Here is a 19,230-nt window from a genome sequence, read left to right as displayed (position 1 = left end):
TTAAATGTTTTCGGAAGTTGAACAGACTTCCGGAACGGATTAAGTTCGAGAACCAAGGAACCACTGTATTTGTAAAGGGGGAAGGAGTTGTGTAACTAATCAAACAGTGCTCAAAGGGATTTTTTGACACTCATGTAACATGAGTGTAGGATGGTGTGCAACAATGCAGGATGGGGTCAATGCACACTTCACATTTTCAAGTTAAAAAGTTGTGATCCAGAGAACTGCTTAGGCCATGGCATGAGATATGGCCCATCCCAATGGAACCTTTCATTTCTGTCAACATGCCATGATAGTGGAATGTTGCAGGAAAGTGTAAAATTTAAATGATGGCTCCAACGTTACTATACGCCTGACACCACTTTCACCTACAAGAAGCTACCTTACCTGGAATCAAAACAAAAGCCTGTTCCACGTTCTTGTAAGCTGAGGTTTGGTGGCTCCGGAGCAGAAGGTGCGCTTGCCTCATCATCCTGAAAATAAAACGGTTGGCTTTTTATCATATTTTGGTCAAAAGATTTATAACATTCACAAGCCTCTAAAGATCTAACCACCACCCACCCACCACCTAAAGATCTAACCACTACACACACACACTAGTGCTAATGTATTTCTCTCCATCAACTGACAAATCAAAAATTCTTCTTTCTTATGCAGGGCACCATATTAAGCCAAAATTTCATTTCATATACTGCTATATTAAAACAAAGTTCAAATGATAAAACATTTATCTGCAAGAAATACAAGAGGTGGGAAGAAGTCATTGATTTGGTGCCACAAGATGACTTCTTCCCAATGACTAAGTTTTTTGAGTGGTCCAGGTGTCCCACTGCAGCATATCAAACAAGTCACGTATGTCACCTTGCAGTCAGGCCCAACTACTACCGAATTATCCTATCTGGCTGGCTCCTCTCATCATCACTGTCAGTTGTGCTCTTGTTTCATGAGCACCAACACCACATAAACAGCTGCAGCTGTCACTAGTAAGATCACTACACCAAGGCATGCCCTAGAGCAGTGTTTCCCAACCTTGTGCCTCCAGATGTTTTTGGCCTACAACTCCCATCATCCCTAGCTAGCAAGACCAGTGGTCAGGGATGATGGGAGTTGTAGGCCAAAAACATCTGGAGGCACAAGGTTGGGAAACACTGCCCTAGAGCTTCTAGTAGAGAAAGCTTTTAAGAACTCTATAAAATGTATTCCTGTGCTCAAGTAATTTCAAATTTCAGCAAATCAACATGAATATATAAGTGCTCCAGCAATACCACATTTGAAAGAGGATTTGAGGTGTTTTCTTTATTTTTGCCTGTTTTGCAAAACCAACTACGTGGAAACATTTGTGATGGAACTAACAAGAATTATTTTTTCAGATCAACTAATAAGATATAAAGGCTCGTCAATATTTTTCCTGTTTGCTCCAACCCAGGCTTCCTCAACCTCACCCCTCCAGATGTTTTTGGCCTACAACTGCCATGATCCCTAGCTAGCAGGACCAGTGGTCAGGGATTATGGGAATTGTAGTCTCAAAACATCTGGAGGGCCAAGATTGAGGAGCCTGCTCCAACCTGTTACAGGTGCTTATTACCCATATAAAAATGTTATGGCAGCAGCATCTAACAAATTAGCAAAGTATACTATCTCAGATATACTTTTAGAGATAGTCCACAGAACGCTATTCCAGATATACTTTTATCATTCACATAAACTCAATATTGGCAATTTGGTGTATGCACTTAAGCCACTATTCAGAAGACACTGACAGGGGGATTTGAGCATACATTCACAGGCCGTACATCTGATTAACAGGTCCTTTACACTAATAAAAAAAAAGTGAAGGGATTGCAGGCATTTTATGTATGTGCATATCCCCAACAATGTTAGGTCTTACATGTGATTAGAGGACTCCATGCATACCTGCTACCCTATTGTAGCAGATACATTAGGACTGGGATTAACTGCGTAAGTTCAAGCACATATATAAGCAGATTCTGATTTAGGAATAAATGTCAACACCAGCATACAGAAGGGAATACAAGATTGCACATTTTTTTGTGCAGGATACTTGCATGCATTCCACTGATGCTTCCACTTAAATAAAAAGGAAGCAACCAGGCAGTTTATCTGATCTCTTGATAGCTCATTATGCTAGATGCTCTACATCTAATAAGATAAATTTCCTGCCACAAACTGCTTAGTTTGCTTACTTCTGAAGGGGTATTTTGATATTAATCTGCTCCACTCTATAGGTGCCTGCCAAGCATTTGTAGGTAGTTAGCAAGTGCAAGGTAGTTAGCATCCTATTTCTTCTGTTTGAACATCCTTGCTGGGAACAATTAAGTGATCTTCACTTGACAAGCAGGAAAAGTAGGATGATAAGATGTTAAAACTTCTATTTGATGTAAGACAAGAAAAATCTTCTGTGAACAGGCACACACTTGCCCAAAGTTGGTTCCCATTTGAGCATATTAGGATCCTTCTACCTCATTACCAAATCTAAGCTGTGTCAGCAAATGAGCACAAGACTTTAGCTCTGTTCCTCTTGGGTTTGCGAGAGGGCAAAGCACATAGATTAGAAAGAACACTCTGCTAATTAAACTGCAGTGGATGACTAAAGAGGAGAAGGGCTTGTCATCTGTAATGTCTGTGCCAAGAACGATCATATTAAATATGCAAAATGTGAAGTAAAGGTAAGGAAGAGCACTAAGCTCACATCCAAGACCTTAAATAGGCCGCAAAAGTTCTGACAGTTTTCTTAATTATTCACAGTAATGGACTCAGGGGGCAAAAGGCAGGAGGAAGAGATACATTTTTCTCCATTATAGGTACTGAGCACCAGGGCTAAAATCATGCCTGTCTGAACACGGATCAGTTTCTGCAAAGGTTAATAGCAATTAAATGTGGCAAACTAGACTAAATGAGAAGTAGGTCGTGATACCACTATGCTTGCAAAGAGCATAGGACTTTGTAAAGAAATGTTTCTTATTCAAGTGTTTCTTAAAGTTAAAGGGAGCAAAAAACTGTGCCGTGCACTTAACAGCATTGTTTACCATAGTTTATTGTGTCTCATGTCCTAAATATTTTACATTTATTACATATTACATGGGCAAGGGACTATAACCACAGTTTGAAGCAGGAATTCCATAATGAAAGTAACTTTTACATTATTGACGAGACTTCCAGTATTGGGAAATACCAATTGTCTTTTGTTAATGTACCAGGAAATGCAGAAAGGAAGCACTCTGCCAGATGACCTACAGCCACAGGCGGGCTGCACTTCCTGTATCTTCCAGGAAGTACCTAATGTGGCTCCACACATCAGCCAGTGGAAGTGCAGCTACTCAAATACTTGCTTGCCTCTTCCTTCCCCATTCCCTTTTCCTTTTCTACTGTGTCCATCAGATTGTCAGCCCGCAGGTACAAAATGCTGTATTTTAACTATGTACAACACTTAGAAAAATGTAGGTGATTTATAAGCATGTAAGGTAAAGGTAAAGGGGCCCCTGACCATTAGGTCCAGTCATGACTGACTCTGGGGTTGCGGCGCTCATCTCGCTTTATTGGCCGAGGGAGCTGGCATACAGTTTCCGGGTCATGTGGCCAGCATGACTAAGCCACTTCTGCCGAACGAGAGCAGCGCACGGAAACGCCGTTTACCTTCCCATCGCAGCGGTACCTATTTATCTACTTGCACTTTGACACGCTTTCAAACTGCAAGGTTGGCAGGAGCAGGGACCGAGCAACAGGAGCTCACCCCGTCACGCTATGAGCATGTAGTAGTCGTAATATAACATCTATTTAAATGTTTGGTAATATTAGCTTCCAAGTATTATTGTTTCAAAAACATCCCTACTGGCATTCACCTTTACGTCTACTACTCTCCATCCCATTTCCAACCTGAATTTCCACTGAAACCCCTTCCAATTAGGATAATTTAACACGGTTAACCCAGTGCACATGTTACAGCTACCGCAAAATGGATAAAGTAACTATATGTCAATGTGTGTTTTGTCAAGTGAGCATAGTCCATAGATAATAATTAGTAACAGCAACCGTGGTGCAGAGAGGAGTAGCCGAGGTCTATGAACAGAAGTGTATGAACAGGCAGGGGTGTGTATGCATACATTTAGAAGGGGTCAGCGACTAGAAGGAACTAGCTGTGACCAAAATTTGTCATTTGGTTAATCAGAAAGAAGCATCTCCTCCAGAGAAGAAATTTTCTTAGTAAGATTGTGAAGGGAAAGCTTGCACCTCAAAACTCAAGAAGAGCAAGAAGTTGCTTTATTTCTCACTTACATTACTATCCTCAGGATCTTCTAAACCATCAGGCCGGCTGAGGTTGCGGGCTGGTTGGCTGCACACTACATTGTCTTCAAGTTCCCAAGCGGCTGCTCTTACAGGTGGCCTTTGGATCTCATCAGGGTAAAAAGCACCATCTGCTCCATCTGCAATCACAATCAGGCAATGAACTCCAAGTGGCATATAGCAGAGAGTTCTTAAAACATACTCAAAAATAATTTCTCAAGAGTTTAATAAGTAAAACCGACGACTTGGACAGAATGTAGGTGAATTAATTCTCTTTTTTTAAAAAATAAACCTCTTCCTCGTAACACAATATATGTTGATTGTAACCTTTAAAGACTATTGGCCAAAGTTAGCTTACTGACTTCATTTGCTTGGAAGTGTACATTTCCATTTGGAATTCTCCAGTGAAAACAAAAGCCGGTGCGAATAGTTTCCAAACCTCTTGTTTCCTGGGCTGTATAAGGGTTTCCATACTGCAGCACTGGTAACCGAGTTGGCACAGCAGGAACCTGTCCATCATCCCCTGAAGTAAGAGCAGTATTGAGAAAATATACTGCATGCTGAGAAATCTGTCCTTCAGTGATTCTGTCAGTTTGATTTTCTGGTCTCCTTCCAGGGCTCTAAAGAGAAGTGGAAAAAAATTTATGTACAGACAAAAATAACCCATTTAAAGTCTTCAATAAAAGATGGCCTAAAAAAAAAAAAATCTTCAGGCTTACTTGAAGCTGCCTTTGACCACTGGGTCCAGCTAGCTAGTTATCTATATGACTGACTGTAGCTCTGCAGTTTCATACAGGTTATTTTCCCCATCTCTACCTGTAGATTGAACCAGCACTAGGCACCTTTCCCGCGACCTTTTTCATATTTCTTACACAAACTGCCATTAGTTTCATGTTATGAAGATGACTTTAAACAGATTCCATAAACGTTTGTCACTTGAGTGGCATTCATTAACATGGACAAATTAATGCTCTGTTTCAATTACAAAAAAAAATCTGAGCTAAATAAACACCAGTTACGATTGTTCTTGGAAATCTGTTTGTGTAAAGCACATACATGGACTGCTAAGAATACCATTGCAAGAGCACTCTCCACTGTGCTGTGCAGAACAATCAGGCTTGATACATGACCTCCAATTTACGTGAATGGCTTAGCAGCAGCTATCACAAATGTGTACTTGAAGTGAACAAAATACACTGCAGGATTTGTGGACATTTGAATCTAAATGCTTACTCGCTCAACTCTAGGTGACGGAACAATTTCAGGACTAGACCACTGAAGGCAGTAGAGGACTGACACTAGTCATTAGCATGAACTTAGGAAGAGCAAAATGTACCACAGTATTGACACATGTAGATGCCAAACAGCCAAAAAAACAACAACTCTGCCCTAAAATAAGAGAACACACAGGCAGCTGTGTTTCTGCATGCAAATGTCACAAAAAGTATGCTGGCAGTTCTATATAGCAATGTGTGCAGCAAACTCGCCCCTCCAGATGTTTTGGGATTACAATTCCCATCATCCCTGGCCACTGGTCCTGTTAGCTAAGGATCATGGGAGTTGTAGTCCCAAAACATCTGGAGGGCCGAGTTTGCTGCACACATTGCTATATAGAACTGCCAGCATACTTTTTGTGACATTTGCATGCAGAAACACAGCTGCCTGTGTGTTCTCTCATTATAGGGCAGAGTTGATTTTTTTTGGCTGTTTGGCATCTACATGTGTGCCTGGTGTGCAGCTTGAATATATATGCCCTTGATCCCTTCCATGCAACATTCCTGGGCACATCAGAAGAGAGAGGACTGTCAGTGACAGACATTATGGGCTTGGTTACTGGTTCTATAGCAGTATTTATATTAGCTACTGAACTAGGCAGCTAAGGCCAGAGCTTACACTTCCTACACATATTGGGATGAAACACTGGACCACGGAGAAGCTCTCCTGATCTTTTTTCAACTAAAGGAAAACATTCCTGTGGGTGAAAAGCAAGCTGCAATGTCTGCTTTCTTTATCAACATCTTCTCAAAAGCGAAAAAACTATTTTATGAATGGAAATGGCAAACAGGATCCTGCACAGACAAGGTTTTCTGTCCTTTTCATTTGTTTAGAAAGCCGTCCTTATCTAAAAGATTTACTGGTTCTAAGTAGGCACCGAATAATCATAAAATGAAAGACCCAATGCCACATGAATGTTTATCTGGTTTTGCGATATCCTGGTGACTGAACATCTTCAATTCCACTAGAAGGCCTGTAAGTTCAATTTGCTTTGTTTTGCTCTGGAAAGTTGCCAACACTTAAAGCATTACAGAACTCCATCTCCTTGTTATATGTTCTAGTGACTAAAACAACTCGACCACAAATCAGATAGCTACTATTTGGGAGCCTCCCCAGAGCCAAATTATTTTGTTTTAAGTTAATACCTTGAAACCTAGCTGAATGTAACAAACAAGAAAAATAAGGAGTAACATACATAAAGCACAGCTGCTTTATTTCCCAAGTCAAAACTTAAGAAGTTCCATATAAGATTAAAGTGACTGGAAAATTTTAAGAAATCAAACAAGGACTGCCCGAACATTTCTTAGATCCACAGATTTTAAAGCTGATAGTTCCTAGCTGTGTGTTATTGTTTATCATAACAAAAGGGTATTTGAACATCACAAAGATATCATCTTTATGGAAGTATGCAGTACAACAATTCTTTTAAGTTTTAACGAACCTAAATATAAATGGTGTTTTGATAAAGCTAAGCAGAAGAGAATCATCTTAAACACACAGTTCCAACAATGGTGATTGTACTTAAAGGCTTTTGTTCAAGTATCCATGCATTTCCAGAAAAGACTAGATTGTTAAAAGGTTAAACAGAGTGCATTCTATTGCTTCCCAATTTCTATTCCATTATACATTTGTTTACAAACTTTACCCAAGAGGAAATGCTAAACACATTTATTTCTGCTATCCTCAAACCTATAAAATTACTTAGTCCCCATTTATACATAATACTTAGCCTTTGATTTTTCTGTAATCCCTAAATCTAGTTAACATATGGGTATGATTACTCTTTAGTTCCTTTTGGAATTAATTTGAGCTACATTTTATTTTTAATCTTTATTGTTTAAATTAATATGGAACTGTCACCACTCGTTAAACACTAAACACAGTGCATAAAGAACTGCTCAAACTTGGGATAAATCCATCTAGGATCAGAAGAACACCATCCAAAAAAACAAACATTTCTACCTATGTATGTATTGGGGCTGTTTCTGCTCCTTAAACTGTACAGTGGTACCCTGGGTTACATACGCTTCAGGTTAAAGACTCCGCTAACCCAGAAATAGTGCTTCAGGTTAAGAACTTTGCTTCCTAATAAGAACAGAAATCATGCTCCGGCGGCACAGCAGCAGCAGGAGGCCCCATTAGCTAAAGTGGCGCTTCAGGTTAAGAACAGTTTCAGATTAAGAACGGACCTCCGGAATGAATTAAGTACTTAACCCGAGGTACCACTGTACTAGATAGTATAAGGAGGCAGGAATTGTTAGTGGATTGTGATCAGCCTCTGAAACCCTTATAAAAATGTAGAATATCTTTAGACAGCACATTTGGTTTCTCACATTACAGTATAGAAAACAGTCCAGAGAACTATTCTCATCTCAGCTCTTTCAATGCTTTATGCATTCTTAACTTTATTTCAACTGTATTTGAATTCATTTCTTCCTTGTTTCACATAATGCAGTTTGCAACCAATTACTAATTCTGATAACTATGGCCTTTTCTAAAAACTATTGGCTGGGAAAAACCTGCACTGAAGCTACTCTCTCCATCTTACACCCACACACCAAAGATTAGCTGCAATTTTCAAGGGCTACATTTGAGATGGGGAAGAGGAGCACTTAAGAGCTGGCCATGGTAATGGCAAGTCTTTCCCCTCTCCCTCTTCCTTTTTTGTGGCAGGGCAGACCTTTTCCTTAAAGAGAAACACCTTTGCAAAATGTCATGAGTGGTAGCAGCAAAACATTATCAGCCCTCTGTGGAATGCTGCCACCGGCACACCATCATTCTGCAGAAAGCCATAGCATTCTGGGATAAGAGAGGCATTTTGCAAAGTTCCTGTTTTTTGTATTCAAAAGGAACGGACATGGTGATGCTACAAGCAGCATTTTTACAAAGCTTTTTAAAAAGCGCTAATAACACCACAGTAAGTTTTATCCACCTGTGAATATTGCTAACCTCTTCTCCGCCGCCACCTCATTTTGCCATCTACGAAAGGTCTGGTGAACAGGGGTGGGACATTTCAGTCCAGCCCTATGCTGAGTATGGCATACTTGTTTTTGACCTTCAGACATCTCTTGAAAAATTCATGCTGACTGCCCTATGCAGTTGTTTTTCCTGAGTAACCAATCATTTTAATATATATTTTATACATTTTTTGTTTTCATGTTGCTATACCTTCCCTAATATTTTGTGAAAGAATGGTACATTAACACTTCTATAAATTCTAACTGAACATTTCCCATAGCATGTTTTTGCTAACAATTCCTGGTTTCTATAGGCAGCCTTCCCACTCTTGAAGCAGCTTCATTTGCACAGCAACAGCTCCAAACAATCTCCAATGGAAGCAGCTCACCAACTTATAACATTTAATCAGTACCTTTTCTCTGCTGAGGATTCCCAAATGGGATGTCAGCTCATTTATCTGTCTGTCCTTTTCAGCCAACTGCACCTATTTAATACAGAAGTTCAAACAAACCATGTTAGGCAATGCACAGCAGTTCCTCACCTATACAGTGGTGCCCCGCAAGACGAACACCTCGCAAGACGGAAAACCTGCTAGACGAAAGGGTTTTCCGTTTTGGAGGCGCTTCGCAAAACGAATTTCCCTATGGGCTTCCTTCGCAAGACGAAAGCCCATAGGGAAATCTCCGGGACAGCGGGGAAGCGCAGCGCGTCTTCCCCACTGTCCTCGGACCTCCTCCGAAGGCTGGCGGTGGGGTGGAGAGCCCTCCTCCCCCCGCCAGGCTTCGGAAGGCTCCTCCGAAGGCTGGCGGTGGGGCGGAGAGCCCTCCTCCCCACGCCAGCCTTCGGAAGGCTGCTCCGAAGGCTGGTGGTGGGGCGGAGAGACCTCCTCCCCCCGCCAGCCTTCGGAAGGCTGCTCCGAAGGCTGGCGGTGGGGCGGAGAGACCTTCTCCCCGCGCCAGCCTTCGGAAAGCTGCTCCAAAGGCTGGCAGTGGGGTGGAGAGACCTCCTCCCCCCGCCAGGCTTCGGAAGGCTCCTCCGAAGGCTGGCGGTGGGGCGGAGAGACCTTCTCCCCACGCCAGCCTTCAGGTGGCTGTCCTGAAGACTTGCGGTGTGAGGAGGGTTTTCCTTCCCACCGCCAACATTCAGAATGCTGTTCTGAATGTTGGCGGTGGGGAGGAAAAACCCTCCTCCCACCGCAAGCCCCGGGAACAGAGGAGAAGCGCTGCGCGCCTTCCCCTCTGTTCCCGTACCTGCGCTGAAGGCTTGCGGTGGGGAGAAAAGCCCTTCTCCGCACCGCCAGCCTGGCAAGCGGTCTCCATAGGAACGCATTAATTGATTTTTAATGCATTCCTATGGGAAACCGTGCTTCACAAGACGAAAAACTCGCAAGAAGAAAAAACTTGCGGAACGAATTAATTTCGTCTTGCGAGGCACCACTGTACTTATAATGAAATTTTCTTCTGATTAAAGATAGCAGTCCGATGTTCCATAACAGCATAAATTACACACAAATAATCATTTACATCACCATTACAGTTGTCAATAAAGTTTTGATCAGCAGCAGTGCAGACTCAAGTCCTTCATTTGGCAAACAGATTGTGGTATCAATTCCTCCATCTACTAAATCAGTTTGTTCAACTGGGTTTTCATGCACTTCCCTACTTGTTTGGATAATTCTGCTGTCACCTATCAGTTTCTAAAATCTTGTCAGGCCCTTAAGGTGAAAACGTAGCAACCTTTTAGGGAACTGGAGAATGGGAAGGAGCTCTCTCTTCCTATTACTGTAAATGAGCTGGATTCTCACAATCCCTCTCCTGCTGTTTTCAACCAATCTATGTCACACGCAAAATTACACAGTAGCCCTTTGGACAATATAAAGCTTGCAGTTCTTGCATGAGAGGCAGGACCTGACAAACCTATCTCCTCATCCCTTTATTTCAGAAGTGGGGGGTGTAGAAGACAGGGAGTAACAGTGAGATATTGCTGGATATTGCCTCTCTGTCTCTGGAGAGGAGGAATATGGGTTAAGAGAGCAGAGCAGAGCAGAGCAGTAATGCTGTTAATACATTTCTGTGGATGAGGAATAGGTGATTAGATTGAACCTCCTTTCACTTGCTAGCTCAGTTCTGGTAAGGAGGGGTGTAACCTCCATTATAGAGTACTTTAGTTAGTGTTTAACTATCGGACAGATTTGGGGCAGTGCCTCAATTTAGGCAGTGATTCTTCATTTCCTCCCCCTTCTTCAAAATGGAGGCGCCATCTGACTCTTTTAACCTTAGGTGTGGGGGCAAGATTCAGTTCTTGGCAATAAAGGCACCTTGCATATTCCTAAGTACTATTAATCACCAAAAGTAGAAACTAACCCAACTTGTGCACCATGTAAGAACTATAAATTTCATTCTCCGGGTCAATTTTTCTACCACGAGAAAGAACCATGTTGATTTGCGAGTAGAATTTTCAGGCTTCATAGTATAATGCTGAAAAGGGTAGCTGCTAACAGTACAATCATATATGCTACTATATACAATCAACCTCTATTCCAGAGAACAATACTGTACAGGTAAGAAAAAGCTAGCATATTCAGCCAAGAAAATTTCCAGGAGAAATAATGCGCAACAAAAATCCGAGTCAACAAAGCTCTCCATAAAGTGAATTAATGGTCTCTTCCAACTCTATGATTCTATAATTATTTTTAATTAACGGCTCTGTACAATGCATGTAAGAACTTTATGATCAGCAACTAATCTCTGTTTATTATTGTATGTCTTTAAATGTTTAGGTACCACTGTTAAACGAAGAGTCAGACTTACTAGATACTGGTCTTCTACTGCAGCCAGCTGTTGCTTCACACTCTCACTAATTTTCACTTGCTCCTTCCATTTCAGCTCCAACTTAGCCAGTTCATCAGCATAGACACTGCATTTCAATTTCTCGTCCTGCAGATAAAATTATCAGTCAACATTTCACAACCCTGCAGATTTCACTGGCCCTTTCACATGCATTGCAGCTTCTTTAAATAAAAGCTGCCAGCTGGTTTCCTCATTTGTTATCCAATCATATTGGCTCCTATTTTGCGGGCCTAGATAAAAAATCAAAGCAATGAAAATGCTTCTGTGTGATTAGTATTTTCTCCACAGTTCTTTTGAAACATAGCTGTTTATCTCTCTATAAAAGTTGTTTCGTTTTTGGAGGGGAGGGGGGCGGCGTTACAAATACACTCCACGAAGCTTTGCTACTATCAAGAACACCTTACATTCAGAAGGCCAAAGAGAATGCACATTACACTCCAAGACACAGCAGAGCCGTTTATGAACCAACTTCTAAGGAACTAGTAAAGCAAGCCAAGGTGGGGGAGAAATGTGAACATGTTACCTTTGCAGGTAGAAGAACTGATATATACAATTCCTCAATTGGTGCTAGCTATTTAGACGTAATCTATTTCAAAAGAATCCATCATCCCACTTCATGATTTCAGGCTCTTCTTATTCATCATTTTTCCATTTCTCCTAATTCAACAGGTATTTTAATCTACATATTAAAGCTGCCATCTAGCTAAAGACACCTTTTTGAGATAATCCATGCATGAGTCATAGCAAGCATCTTTAAAAGGAGCAATCCCTCCTATGCAGAGAATAGCCATTGTGGATAATAAAAAAAAGTTACATATTTTCCTGTAAAAATATTCTATTTCTCCCACAGTAGTCAACTGATTTTAAAAAGACTGAGTGTGTAAATATTACATATTCACAAATGCTACTCACTGTTTGGTCAATAAGCTTATTGACTTGTTTTTGCAGTTTCTGGCATTCTTTGAATTTTTCCTTGTAATGATCAGCAGCCATCTGCAGGCGGAGCTTTAAGTCTTCAACTTCTCTGCGTAGTTCCTTCTCTACAGTGCTGGAAGTTTCCTTTAACAACAGAATGATCATCAATAAAAGAGTGTTTATTCTTCAAAATAATTCTGCTTTTTCTTAATACTATAGGCTTTTAAAAGTGATAAATAGAAAATTACTTCTGCTGACGTCAAATTGTCAATTTTTCTTGCTGAAATGAGATAAGAGTAACTACCTTTCTTATATGCCTTGCTTTTTTTCTGGAAAGTTTAGTGCAAGTTGTATGAAGCCATTAACTGTTTCCCAGCCAGGCATTAACTGGGCACACACCCACTCAGTTTCAATTATGCTATAACAGGAGTCATTCTGGGAACGTTTACCAGACAAAGCCAATCCTTTAACAAAAAAATGTCCCAGCAGTCAATAGGCTCTCTTCCATAGCACATAATAGATGAAAACTGCAACTGTGATGCATCCTGTATTAAGACTAATCAACTCAGTTGGTTCGAAAGGCTGCCTATAAACATTAACCATTAGGATACTATTCAAATGCCATGCTCTGGCTACTTTCTGGAGAACTACTGGCGTACAGGTCAAATTAACCCTGCCAAATCAATGAATTTGGCTCATGACCTGACACTGTATCACGCCACGTGCACAGACCTGTTATCTCTTACCTTAGCACTGTGTTGCTTAACACCAAGACTGGAGATTAAGACCGTGCATGCTCACCTACCAGAATGACCAGTGGAGGGTGAGCCAAGTATAAGCAGCAATTTTTCAAACTCTCCAAATTAAAAAAATAAATGTCAAAGGCAATGGATACACCTATACCAAGGTGGGGGCATGTTCTGCTCCCATGCCTACGTGGGAGGCTTATATTAAAATTGTTTATTTGACCATGAAAGCTGCAGGCTACGCAAAAGATATTGGGGGCCTCATTCAACATTTGGCCTCTATGTTGGCCATTCCTAGATTGGATAATCTGAATAGAAATTGCAATAAACACTCTAGCTAGGGTTACCAGACATCCCCGGTTTCCGGGAACAGTCCCCAGATTTGCCAATGGGTCCCCGGTCAAATTCCATCCCCAGAATGTCCCTGTATTTCATTCAATGTCCCCAGGAAACGGGGATGCCAACAGAGCAGCCGGAATCAACTCAATTGTTCAGCAGGCGGGAGAAGGTGTTGTGATTGCAAAGCACAGGCACACACGCGAGAGAGGGAAAATCGGAAAGAAAAGCCCCCTTTCTCCCCATCAGCCTTGTCGGCCTCATTTAAATCTCCCTGGATGGCATCCTGGCCTCTGGCAGGATCCAGTTCCAACCCTTCTTCAAGCTTCGCTCCCCCCCCCCTTGCTTCTCCCCTCTATTCTGCCTGCACGAGTCTGTTTGCACAGCAGGCAAATCCAATAGGTGTCATGTGAAAGATATATTTCAACTGCCTAGACAACTTGCTATCATATTTTGTAACAGTTAAGCTTGCTTGCTGACGTTCACACAAGATCAACTCCTTGTGCTAACATTTCACTGGATCTCTTCACTGCAATGCAATTACTGTGTTCTAGACTAGTACAGTACAGTGGTACCTCAGGTTGCAAACTTTGCCCCAGGATGAGAACGGAAATCGTGCGCCGGGGCAGCGGGAGACCCCATTAGCGAAAGGACACCTCAGGTTAAGAACGGTTTCAGGTTAAGAACGGACCTCCAGAACGAATTAAGTTCATTACCCGAGGTACCACTATACTAATCCTCACTGAAAGTGAATGATAATTGGTAATTATCCAAATAATTTTGTTTTGTATTATCTGTAACAGAAAAAATATTATTAAACTTAACAGTGCAACCGATCTCTTACCTGTTCATTTTTCACAAGTGCCATTTTCTTAAGTTCACCTATAGCATCAGCAAGTTGCTTCTTCACCTTTTCATTTTCTAGTCGCGCATTATGAAGATCCGACATAGTTTTATCGCGCACATTTACAGCATCACTGAGCTCTTTTGACATCAGCAGAGCTTCCTGCCTACTAGCTTGAATCTGATCCTCAGCTTTTCGAAGCTGTTCCTTCAAAATACTTGCCTCTTCCTAGAATAAAAAGTAGAAAACTTATTTTTAAATGCGACTCAAGATTTGTGTCTCACTTATCTTCAAATGGAAGACACACAAAACATAGCTCTGCACTACTTTTAGGGGAAGCGCCATCAGTACAACGTCACACTAAGCAGTATGGACAGGGTTACTGACCCATATTTATTATCAGTTCTTTACATAACATTGATTAAAGCTTCCTAATAATTTCACTTGGCTTCCTTTTTTCTCCATTCCTGAACAATACAAACCTTGATACTCATATCTAGCCTGATGGTCATGTTAATATCATGATTCTATTTCCTGCAAAAGAGTGCTTTTTTTGGAAATACTATAACGAAGATGTTGGTAAACAAAAGCATATGAAAGGAATACTTCTAATTATCAGCATAACATAAGCTATTTGACAAGACAGAGGTGTGCAATATCTAAAGGGAAAACATGCCACAAATGGACATTTGCCTTTAATTCTGAAACATGAACACAGATACAAGTCTTATGGGAAGCCACAACAACAATTCAAACAGAAAATCAACCCCTCTTTTAGAGAATGAATCCATTTACCCAATGACTACTCTGCAGATAATCTGAGTTAACTGGGATATGCACTGCACAGAATGAAAAGCGGAATTCAATCATAAACATTAATATGTTACCAAAGTACCCCCATTACCTTGTTTGATGAAGTAAGCAAGAAAGCTCTCTTCAGCTTTTCTTTTTCAGCCATGCACAGTTGTAATCTGCCAACTTCCTCTTTGTAATAGGCTATAAGGTTTTCTTTGTTTCCATCCAAATTCTTTAGAGTGTGAACTTCTGATGCAAGTTTGGTGTTCTCAATTTCTGTGTTCTTCAAGTGTATCTAATTATAGTTACAAACCATATGTAATGCTAGAACCACCTTACATCCTTACCAATGTTTAATCCAAACAGCCCCCCAAAAAGAGAAAGATGGGGAAATATTTTAATATAGTTGCTATCATGATGATGAATTCCTATTTTTTCATTGGCTTGGTCAACTGTTTTAAGGTCTTTTTAAAAGTTATGTCTGAAATGGTATATAAAATAAAATAGTTCTGAACAGACATTTTTCAAATATATTTATAAAGCTGATACTCATGTCTTTTGTGAAAACATGTTTCATCAGAAGTGATGTTCCTTCCATGAGTGAACAGCTCTGTAAAGTCTATAAGTCTATATGGAGTAGGTAGCTAGAAACTGTAGCATTTTTCAGATTGTGAATAGCATGTTCAACACAGATTTGACCAGGCATCCATACAAAAGAGCTGAACTTCTCTTTTGTAGCTGAACTTCTCTTTTGTAGCTGAACTTCTCTTTTGTAGTTATAAACCCGTTTGTCTTTTATTAACCTTTAAGCGAATGTTCTATTTTGCTTTTATGGAAGACTTATTATGAAGTAAGTATGAACCTGGGAAACAGCAACACAAACATCCCAGTAATGCTATGCTGTAACTGCCCTGTGATCTTTGGATGAAGGCAGTATACAAATTTAATAAATAATAATAAAATCTTTGTCAGACTGACTGTGTTGCTGGTCAATGAAAACTAACTTCATCAAACAGAAATTTCTCTCTATATACATATATCTGCGTGACCTTTATTTTACTGTATCTTTCTACTTAAAAATGCATGAATTCTAGTTCTCAGCTATCAGACAAGCAGAAAAGTTACCTTGTAGAGTTCCTTTTCATCCCTCTCAGTCTTTAACTGGCATTCAAGTTGTTCCTTTTCAATGGCTACTTTCTTGAGTTTATCTTTCAGGCTATGAACAAAGTAAAACATTCTTATGTATTTGGTTCTCTTTAAATATCAGAATTAAATATCAGGATTAAATTAGATGGATACCTGTCTAACTCAGTTTCTTTTGCAATAGCTTTCTGAGTAACAGTCATGATGTCTTCTTCAAGCTGTAGAACTTTGGAGGTAGCCTCATTCTGCTTTTTCTTGAGTTCTTCATTTTCAGTTTTAAGAGTTTCTGCAGTTTTCGAATTATCCTTGCAAAAGCAAAAGGGCATTTGTCAAAGAACATTTTGGGTATACAATTCTAAAGGAAAATAATATTGCTATCAGCGAGTTTAACATCATGAGATCTGAGCAATTTGTACTAAGAAACCACACAGAACCTCCACCATGATTATATTCCTGCAGTTCAAAGGGCAGGATCCAATGAAACATTAGCACAAGTTGAGTATTGATGTTGTTGCCAAGCAATTCTGCAATGCAATGCAGAAGCTTAACTCTTCAAAATCTAACAAAAACAGCTGCTGCCCTAGAGGTTGAAAAACACATTTTGAAAGTGTAGAGAAACAAGTGGATGTAGTTGTTGCACCACACTATGAATGAGCTTCCTGTGAGGAGAATGACTACCATGACTGGATACCACCCATGCAACCTCTGAGCCTCCCACTCCCAAATCTGTCCTAGAGGATCCCCTCAACCCTTTGGGGGGAAATTAAGAAAAGTGTGAGAATGTGTGTTGGTGGAGTGGGGGTGAGACTAACATTGCTTCCCACTCCATGCGGCCGATGGATGCATTACTGTCAGCTAAGTGATTTTGTTGGGTACAACACTATATAAAGGTAAAGGGACCCCTGACCATTAGGTCTAGTCGTGGCCGACTCTGGGGTTGTGGCGCTCATCTCGCTTTACTGGCTGAGGGAGCTGGCGTACAGCTTCCAGGTCATGTGGCCAGCATGACTAAGCTGCTTCTGGCAAACCAGAGCAGCGCACGGAAACGCCATTTACCTTCCCGCCGGAGCGGTACCTATTTATCTACTTGCACTTTGACGTGCTTTCGAACTGCTAGGTGGGCAGCACTATATAGTGTTTAAGTTAAGTCTAAACTGAGCTTCTGCAACTACCAAAGAAACAAAATTATCCCTATCATTTTGTAACCAAAGGAACTGCAAATCAACGGGCACTGAAATGTATCTTCCATATTTGAGTACCTTTAAAAGAGTTGTACAAAACAAATATACATTTATTTTTACGCCATTCTAAGATTATTAATAGAAGACTAGAACAGCAAAGAAAAAGAAAAGAAAGCCATAAAACCATGATTTTTATTAACTTGCAGAAAGAGAAAAATTATGAAACCAATGAATCTGTCAGGACTCTTTATTTAGTCTATACATATGGAAACATTTTTCAAATGTTTACAGGATCAACAAAGAGACATGTTAACTGATTTACTATATACCAAAATTATACATAAGGGAGCTAAGAGTAGACACTAACATAATATTTAAGTCTAATCCAGGATCCTAGTATTAGTTTGTCACGAGAAGGAGACAAATGACTGTACAAGGCTGCACTGCAGTGTGGGCATTACCTGGCTTAATACAACATATCATTTGTTTGTTATATTAAACAAGCTTGTGCTGTGCAAGACAATGGAAACATTTGGAAAACTGCTCCCTCATACAACTTAAGCTAGATATTAAAATTTTTAAAAGTGTGTTTCTGTCTTCCATTGAGTTAGTCCTGGGTGAAAACAGCCTGAAACAAAACTTTTTGAAAAGTTCTACCAAGTTATCAAGACACAGCAATATTAAAAGCTATCAGAAGAGTAGATATTTATGTTACACCTACATACATTCTGGAAAGTATATCCATTGCCAAAAACTTTGAAATTATGTTGTGCATCCTCTATCCTGAACTCTGACGTATTTTAAAAGTTTTTTTAAAGTTTTAATCTGCCTTTGAAAATGTACAATTCTTTTAAGCTTTTTTGAACTATAGGAGTTACCTTTTGCTGTGCTTCAAGCTGATCACATCTTTCCTTTTCACGGTTCAGTTCTTTTTCCAGTCTTTCAACTTGATCTCTAAGCTGCAGGGTTTCCTTTTCAAGTGAAGCAGTAACCTTTAATAGTTCTTCTTTTTCTTTCAGAGTTTTTTCAATCTGGAACTAAAACGACATAATCCCATCTTACATGGTAGTTCTTACCTCAGTATCACCATAACATTACATATTTGTAAGTATAATTTCTTTCAAGCTGAATAATGAAGTACACAAAAGCAAAATAATAGTTCCCATATTTACTTTAATATCTGACCACCCACTTTATCACACATTAATCGTAAATTAAGGCTGAATTTTTATGTCAGGTTAATAGTCAGCACAGATAACTACTTTTTTTTTTTAAGGCAAAAGGTAAAGGAGCCCTGGATGGTTAAGTCCAGTAAATGGCAACCATGGGGTGCGGCGCTCATTTCGCTTCAGGCCGAGGGAGCCAGCGTTTGTCCACAAACAGCTTTCTAGGTCATGTGACCAGCATGACTAAACCACTTCTGGCACAACGGAACACCATGATGGAAGCCAGAGCGCATAGAAACGCGTTTACTATTTATAGTTACAAGAAGTATCCAATTTCCATGATTTGTAAAAGTTTATTTGTATCTCTCAACTATAAGTAACCGCCAGAACCTTAGAAACGAGCATCATGGGATCCTTTAGGAACTTAAGCCCTCTTGAGGACTTCACCACAGAATCGTAAATCTGGAAGGTACCCCCAAGGGTCTAGTCCAACCCCCTGCAATGCAGGAATCTCAACCACATTCCCATGTAAGCAATCACGCTGAAGGATACTGGCACACTCTGCCAAGCTCAAACTATCCTTATATGCCATCTCTATTCTGTTGAGAATCATCCACAAGTTTGAGCACAAAGGTCTGCAACAGACAGCATTCCCACGTGATCCTTATCCTTGCACCATGCCACAAACTGGCATGAATAATAGTGAAGTCTCTCAACCCT

At 40.3% G+C, this 19,230-nt stretch overlaps 1 protein-coding gene across 9 annotated transcripts in view; it reads right to left on the bottom strand.

The window, feature by feature from the left end:
• TAX1BP1 (Tax1 binding protein 1) overlaps positions 1-19,230 on the bottom strand; it is a 33,892-nt gene that overhangs the window by 1,980 nt on the left and 12,682 nt on the right. For 7 of the 9 annotated variants that reach the window (XM_083705807.1, XM_083705803.1, XM_083705808.1 and 4 more), the window contains 11 exons: positions 18,223-18,381; positions 16,320-16,468; positions 16,146-16,236; positions 15,130-15,315; positions 14,226-14,453; positions 12,297-12,443; positions 11,346-11,471; positions 8,948-9,019; positions 4,742-4,922; positions 4,294-4,442; positions 388-473 (listed from right to left, as the gene is read on the bottom strand). In XM_083705807.1, the coding sequence (XP_083561933.1) occupies positions 388-473; positions 4,294-4,442; positions 4,742-4,922; positions 8,948-9,019; positions 11,346-11,471; positions 12,297-12,443; positions 14,226-14,453; positions 15,130-15,315; positions 16,146-16,236; positions 16,320-16,468; positions 18,223-18,381 (1,574 nt within the window). Of the gene's footprint in view, positions 1-185; positions 474-4,293; positions 4,443-4,741; positions 4,923-8,947; positions 9,020-11,345; positions 11,472-12,296; positions 12,444-14,225; positions 14,454-15,129; positions 15,316-16,145; positions 16,237-16,319; positions 16,469-18,222; positions 18,382-19,230 lie in introns of all 9 variants that reach the window. The other 2 variants (XR_014556817.1, XR_014556818.1) reach the window with 1 other exon arrangement.

The sequence above is a fragment of the Podarcis gaigeae genome (assembly GCF_964106915.1).
Source record: "Podarcis gaigeae genome assembly, chromosome: 12".
NCBI classification, from domain to species: Eukaryota; Metazoa; Chordata; class Lepidosauria; order Squamata; family Lacertidae; genus Podarcis; species Podarcis gaigeae.
This window is presented reverse-complemented; position numbering and strand designations above follow the sequence as displayed.